Below are 7925 nucleotides of genomic sequence, written 5' to 3'. Positions count from 1 at the left end.
CTTAAAACTGTTTTTAACCAGTTCTAGTGTGCTAGCTATGTGCTGCAAGCTTTTGTTATGATTGCTTGGTGCCAGTGTCCTGCTTGCTGCTTAGTGTTTTAATTATTAGTCCTAGAAATATCAAAACAAGGTGTCTAGACTGGGAAGTAGGTTAGGATTGTCTTTTTTTTAAAAAAGTCATTTTATTTGGGGCTCTTACAGCTTTTACCACAATCCATCCATGCATACATTGTGTCAAGCACATTTGTACATATGTTGCCATTATCATTTCCAAAACATTTTCTTTCTACTTGAGCCCTTGGTATCAGCTCCTCAGGATTTTCTTATATGAATTACCTATTGAGTAATTTGTGGTTCTCTTTATTCCCTTACCTCCTTCCTCCATTTTCTGCAGGCTTCTCATATTCAACCAGCCCAGCTCAAGGAGGAGGCCAATAAACAGTTTGCCAAGCGTGCTTCCAGGAAGATAAGCAGGAGCACACCCACTCTTGGGTTGACCAAAGACAATGAGTTGAACATAAAAAGGTGAGTAAGAAGGATTTCAGATGGCATTGTTTTCGATGGTAAGGAAAGAGCATGGCATCATAATTCACCTCATTTTTCTTCATTGAGAACATATTTAGTGAGTCACAGTGGTGACAATCATATAAGGTTAATATATATGAAGTTGGTCTTCAACTGTGGTTGCTTAATAGTTACAGGCCTCTTCACCCTCCATTCTTCCATAGTATGTGTGCATATTGAAATAATTGTTGTCATTAAGGAATATGTCAAAAGGCCTTTCTCTCTTTTAGTAATTCATTCCCTGTCTGAGCTAGTCTGTGCTTGGTGGTATTTAGGCAACTTAACTTTTTAGGGGATTTTCAGGAGCTAACTGATAGTTTACCAGACTATTTATCCCCTTATAAATTTAGAAGGACTGTTATCTCATATTGCTAGAAAGAAACAATTTTCTCGTTAGGCAAAAATCATGTTTTTTCCAACTGTTACAGGGAGCCCTTTATGTATTTTGCAAGTAGATATCAGCATTATCATTTAAGAAAGAGAAAAAATAGCCATAGAAAAACTTTTATTGGAAGAAGAATTAAAAAGTGGAGCAAGAGCTTTCTCTGTTCGTTCTTTATTCCTGTAGGATTATTTCTTTAGACACTGATCATTCTACATTTGAATAGATAAGATATCCAGACCCAGTATAAACATGACTTCCAAAGGGTTGGGGAGCTCCAGAAAACTAGTATGTTGGGACAATTGGACACTTGCTAATTACCAAGCAGAAAGATCAAACAAGATAGTATTTATCCCTACTTGTTTTTCTTTTGAAATGGGAGTCTTAAGATTTGTATGACTATTTTGACCCTAATTTCCTGCATTGTTTTATTTTTAATATCTTCTAATCTGATTTTAGCAGAAAACCCCTCATAAAATGCCAAACCTTTCTTTCTTTTATTCAGGATTCACTGGGATGGGTACTAATGGTAGTACTACAGTTAGTAATAGCTAACATTTATTGAGAGTTCTTTATAATTATGTATCACTCCAAGTGGCTTTTCTTGGTAGCAGCTTTATTGCAATATTACTCACGTACCATATAGTTAATTCATTTAAATCATGCAGTTCAATAACTTTAGTATATTTACAAACATGTTCAACCATCACCACAATAAATTTTAGAACATTTTTCACCTAGTAAATTAATCTTGTATCGCCTATCAATCCTCTCATTCTCTCTCCAGTCCTAGACAATCACTGTCCTATTTACAGTCCTTTTAAATTTGCTCCCTATTTGCAGCTGGCCTAACTTACACCATGTTTGCCTGACTTCTCACTCCAGCCTCTATGGAAGTTTTAGAATTTTCTGTATTGCTCAAAGACAGATAGATGTTGTTCAATTATCTGGATGATTTTACCTGGGAAACTGCCTGGATAACTGTTTTGAAAGTCATTGAGACATTGAAGGAGGTTGATTGTGATCATAAATGCTAGTCTTATTGTTTATCTAATTGGTATAGTGGTTAGTTGAATGTTTTAAGTATCTGTGGCTTGAATAATGGAAAATATCTGTAAAAGTGCACGACTCCCCCAAAACTCAATGGCTTTCAAGCTCCCTATTGGTAGCACCCTCTAATAAAATTCTCCTTTTCTAACTCAGAATTAGTAAATTGGTTCTGCTGCTTCAGAGCCTAACATTAGAGGAGGTAACATCTATTCTGAACATTTCATATAGATGAAATCATATAGTATGAGGTTAGTTCGCACATAGGGTTGCCGTGACTCATTATTGATTCAATGACTACAGTATTTTTCTTACATTTTTTCACTAAATGTAGTGTTTTCTAGGTTTATCCATGTTATAGGATGTATGAATACTTCATTTATTGATGAATAATATTCTATTGTATGGTTATACCACATGTTTATTCATTCATTCGTAGTAAACATTAGTTTGTTTCTACCCTTTGGCCACTGCTTTGAATATTTGTGGACAAGTTTTTGTTTGGCTGCTTGTTTTTAATTACTTTGACTATATACCTATGAATACAATGATTAGGTCATATGATATTTATGTGTTGAACTTTTTGAGGAATTGGTAAACTTCTTTCCATAGTGGTTACACTATTTTATATTCCTAGTAGCGGAGTATGAGGTTTTTAAATTTCTTTACCTTTTTGCCAATGCTTGCTATTCTGTTTTTTAAATTACAGTTATTTTATCAGATGTGAAATGGTATCTAATTATTCTCTTTTCTATTTTCCACTTTTAATATATAAAATATATTTGTAAATTAGTAAATAAGTGTACCATTTCTTTCATTTAAATCTTTTATTGTGTATCAGTTGAAGGTTTATAGAGGAAATAAATTTTCCACTCAACAATTAAACACATTTTTTTAATTTCATTGATTCTAATCCCTACAGTATAAGATCACCTATCTCGTTCCCTCCCTATCTTTCCTGTTTCTTTCTATTACTCTTTCTTAACCCTTATGAACTTTGTCCTGTGGTACATGCTGCCCTTTTGACCTGTCTATCATTTGAGTGAAAATTGAGCCATGGGGTTGAGTTCATTTCCAGTCTTGAAGGGTAACTAAGGGCCATAATCTTGGTGGTTCCACCAGTCTCAATTAGACCAATAAGCTGAATCTTTTTTATGATTTTGAGTTTTGTTTCAGTTTTTTTTTCCCCTTTAACCTGGAACTTGTAATGTAATCCTTTCCAGGAAAGTTGGTAGTGGTGGTAGCCTGGCAACATTAATTCTTTTGTTCTTAGGTTCATCGAGACTGATGTTCATGTGGTCCATTAGTCCATTGGACTGCTCTTTTCCCATATGTCTTTGATTTTCATCCTTTTTCCTTTCTCCTTTGGAAAGACCAAAATTTGAACCTTAGATGGCTTCTCACTTTAATGGCCTAGTTACCATTCACCAAAATAGAAAGTAGAACATTGTCTTTGTGGACTATATAACGCCAATTGACATTGGTGCCCAAAGGCTATGGCCTGGATCCCTCAGTTCCTGTGACCAATTCCCTCAAGCTATTGTTTGGTTACATCTATGGTTTTATATCTTTGTCACCATGTGTACTACCACATTCATGTTTATATTTACAGCAAATATCCATGTGCAAATATCCGCTGTCAAACATCCAAAACTCTCACTGCTGTTGAGTTGATTCTGACTCATTATAACCCTAGAGGACAAATTAGAACTGCCCTTGTGGGTTTCTGAGACTACAACTCTCTATGGGCACATAAACCCTCATTTTTCTCCTGTGGACTGGCTAGTGGTTTTAAACTACTGACCTTGTAGTTAGCAGTCCAATGTGTAACCTATTACACCGCCAGCTCTTCTGTTAAATACACACATACACATATGTATATGTATATATGTATACATTTGTGTATATACTTTTATCTCCCTCCCACACCCACTCAGCCTGTATGTCCATTGCATCTACTAGGAGGTCACCTTTATTGCAAGATTGTGTATATAACGGTATTTAACTCTGTTGCCTTTAACTCTTGCACTTCTCCCAGTGTCTTCCCTTCCCTTCATAATTTTTTTACTGACTTCCCTGTGATTGCATATTGCCATTCCCTTCACTTAAGATATGTCTAGCGTCTATCCAGTAATTTACTCTCCCTTCCCTTCCTACCCCTGGTAAACCCAAAGAATGATTCTTTTAGTGTGAAAACCTTTTCTTGACTTATTTCAATAGTGGCCTCATAAAATGGTTGTACTTTTGTAATTGATTAATTACGCATATCATAATGTTCTCCAGGTTCATCCATGATATGAGGTGTTTGACAGATTCATTGTTACTTGTTAACATGGTATGGTATTCGGTGTTAGGCTGGGTTGTCCAGAGAAGCAAATACTAGGGGATGGCACTCATACTAGGGGGTACCCCAATAAAGCTGGATTTTTCCTTCCAAAGCTATGTATTTAGATTTTTTTAACAAAACAAATTTATATCCTTCAAAATACTCTCCATTACACTTAATACATTTGCCAAATCTGTGATTCCATTCTTGGAAACATTTTTCAAACTCATCTGTTTGGATGGCTGACAGCACCTCCCTCATTTTTTTCTTCATCTCTTTTATGTGGTCAAATCGCTATCCTTTCATGTCCCTCTTCATTTTCAGAAACTGAAATCACATGGAGTAAGATCAGGTGAGTAAGATGTGTGGGGCAAGAGCAACATGCTGTTTTTGTTTGCCTAAAACTGGCGTGGTGAGATGGCTGCGTGAGCAGATGTACTATTTTGGTGGCAAAACCAGTTCCCCATCTGCCACAAATCAGGCCTTTTTTTTGGTCACACACTGTTATGCTATCTTTTCAAAACCTCTAGAAAGAAAGACTTGATTAACAGTCTGACCTGGTGGAATGAACTCCAAATGTACAAAAGTTGACATTTTTGTCCATTTGAGAAGTTGACAGACATCCAGAATGAGGTTTGTCATCAATTGACATTTCACCTTTTTTGAAATGAGAGAACCACTTATACACTTGACTTTTCCCCATAGCACTGTTCTTGTAAGCTGTGTTCAACATCACATTTTCTGTGGCATTTTTCCCAAGCAGGAAACAAAATTTCACAGCCGGATACTGTTATCTTAAATTGGGCATCACAAAAGATAAGGTTTGAGTGAAACTGCTTTTATGAAAAATTGCAGTGTAACTAGAGAGAACCTTCCCAGGCAATGCCACAGGGTGAACTAACTCAGAATGAGTTGCGTGATGCTCACCTAGTGGGGAAACTGTGTATTATGAAAGTTCTGCCTAGTGGGGCTTTTTTCCCTTTTTTGGGGAGGGGGGTAGTTACTCCCTCGTGTGTATATATATATATATAAGAAGGAACTTTAGATCAAGAAAGCGTTCCCATCCAGTCCAACGTAAATCCATTGGTAAGAGGCTAACTGGAGCTCTCTTTGGACTCATGTAGCTGCAGGTTGATGACATAGAAAGGTGAATGGGGTAGAGGGAGATCACAGGGTGGTGGGTGCAGTCAAGTGGATCCAAGTTTGGTGGAAGCAAGAAAGGTTACCAACAGCTCTCTGGGTTGGGCAGCCCACACGGGCCTTCCCTCTAGAACAGGTAGAATCCCGGAAAACAGGAAGTCAAAAGGGCAGTGTGGTAGTTACATAATCTGTTGTCAACTTGAGACTAGTAAAAATGAAGGGGTGGTGTTTAGCCTGTCAATCAGGTCACAGCTTGATTACCTCATTTGGAGGTGCCACGGAGATAAATAGCTCACTGGAGGTGGGACACTCCTTGCAAGACATTCCTGTTGACAAGTCACATGGAGCTGTCTCCTGATGACAGCTAGAGCCTTGGAGCTGGAAGAGCCACGTAGAGACCCATGCCAGTGCTAAGATGCTTCCACCACCCCTGGATCCATAAGACTTTCCACCCACTGGCCTGTGATTTTCCTGCACTTGACATCATTGCATGAGTCTGAAGAGAATTTACAGACTCTTACTGGACATATGGGCTAATGTGGGACTTAGAAACTTGGATCTGCACTGGGCTGGGATGTTGTCTTAATGTACAATTACTCTTTATGTAAAGCTCTTTCCTATGCACATGAGTGTCTATGAATTTGTTTCTCTAGTCCATCCAGACTAACACAGGCAGAGAAAGGGAAGTTTCCAGTTTCTGTCTTATAAGAAAGCCATGCCCCCAGGGAAGGTTCATCAGTTTGTGATCTGATTGACAGGTTGCTCTCCATCCCTACACTTTTATACAAATGCAAGCTGACAGAGAATCATCCAACTACCACATATTCTATTTCATGTGTGTATTATAGTTTATTAATTTCTTTCATTGATAGACATTTAAGTTGCTTTTAGCTTTTTGGTATTGCCAATAGTGCTATGATGAACATGAGTTTGCATATATCTATTGGTGTCACAGTTCTTATTTCTCTAGGATATATACCAATTGGAGGGATTGCTGGTTCATATGGTATTTCTACGTACAACTTTTAAAGGAAGCACCATTTTATTTTCCAGAATGGTTGCCCCATTTTACAATCCCATGATCAGTGTATGATGGTTTAAGTATCTCCACAACCATACCAGTATTTGTTATTTTCTATTTTTTATTACTTTGCTATTAATGCTAGTATGAGATGATCGCTCATTGCTATATGGATTAGTACCTCTCCATTAAGTATATCATTTGTATTAGACAGAGTTCTCTAGAGAAACAAAACCAGGACATTTATGATTTTATTTGTTTCTATTTATCTATGTATCTATACAGCACGAAGGAATATAACAGCTAATTATTCCACAAAGCAGTACAGAGGGCTCAGTTCCACTCACTTCCGTGAAACAATTAATATACTGGAAGTCCTTCAACTCACGAGGGGCTTCTGGGTCCAAGGCCAAGGAAGCAGACAGCTGAGTCTTCCATAGAGCAATGCAGACAGTCTGGCCACAGGCAGCAAATGCAAAGGTGGGTCACCAACAGTCAGCCAGATGACAGGATCTGATAGTCCCCAGCTCAAGCGATGTATACACCAGCGGTGTGGTGAAGCAGGGAACCTCAAGCTCTAGCGACATGGTGCACGGGTTGGGTGTCCCACAGGTAGTATAGCTCACAAGTTGAGGCAGAGAACTAGCTAAGGAAGCTGTACAATGGTCTATCGCCCGTGAGCAAGAGAGAGACAGGCAGGGCTTGCTGAACCATTTATCTCTTTGCCCTCCAATCATACTGCGACCTTATTAATCCCACATGTTCCTTTTGGTCAGGTTGGCACAAGAAACCTATCTATCACATCTAAATACATAACTATTGAGAACAAATGTTCAAAAATTTAGATGATTACTTTAGGCATTAGGAAGCATTTAGAGATTTTAATACAAAGGAGCAATATATATATATATTAATAAGTCATTTTATTCGGGGTTCGTACAACTCTTACCACAATGTATACATACATACATTGTGTCGAGCACCTTTGTACATTTGTTGCCATCATCATTTTCAAAATATTTTCTTTCTACTTGAGCCCTTGGTATCAGCTCCTGATTTTTCCCCTCCCTCTCCCACTCTCCCTTCCTCACGAGCCCTTGAGGAAATTATTATTTTTTCATGTCTTACACTGTCCATTGTCTCCCTTTACCCACTTTTCTGCTGTCCATCCCCCTGGGATAGGGTTATAGTTAGATCATTGGGATCAGTTCCCCTTTTTCGCCCACCTTCCCCTCCTGGTATGGCTACTCTCAATATTGGTCCCGAGGGGTTTATCTGTCCTGGATTCCCTGAGTTTCCAGCTCTTATCTGTACCCATGTACATGCTCTGGTCTAGCCAGATTTATAAGGTAGAATTAGGGTCATGATAGTGGGGGAGAGGAAGCATTAAAGAACTAGAGGCAAGCTGTATGTTTCATTGGTGCTATACTGCACCCTGACTGGCC

General features: G+C 38.2%; 1 protein-coding gene across 1 annotated transcript in view; it reads left to right on the top strand.

Annotated features, from left to right (window-relative positions):
* CCNB3 (cyclin B3) overlaps nucleotides 1-7925 on the top strand; it is a 70162-nt gene that overhangs the window by 10791 nt on the left and 51446 nt on the right. Inside the window, exon 2 of the mRNA XM_045288270.1 lies at nucleotides 395-525. Within this exon, the coding sequence (XP_045144205.1) occupies nucleotides 395-525 (131 nt within the window). The remainder of the gene's footprint in view (nucleotides 1-394; nucleotides 526-7925) is intronic.

This window comes from Echinops telfairi, unplaced genomic scaffold, assembly GCF_000313985.2.
Source record: "Echinops telfairi isolate 266 unplaced genomic scaffold, ASM31398v2 ScPeMD7_19;HRSCAF=73, whole genome shotgun sequence".
NCBI classification, from domain to species: domain Eukaryota; kingdom Metazoa; phylum Chordata; class Mammalia; order Afrosoricida; family Tenrecidae; genus Echinops; species Echinops telfairi.
This window is presented reverse-complemented; position numbering and strand designations above follow the sequence as displayed.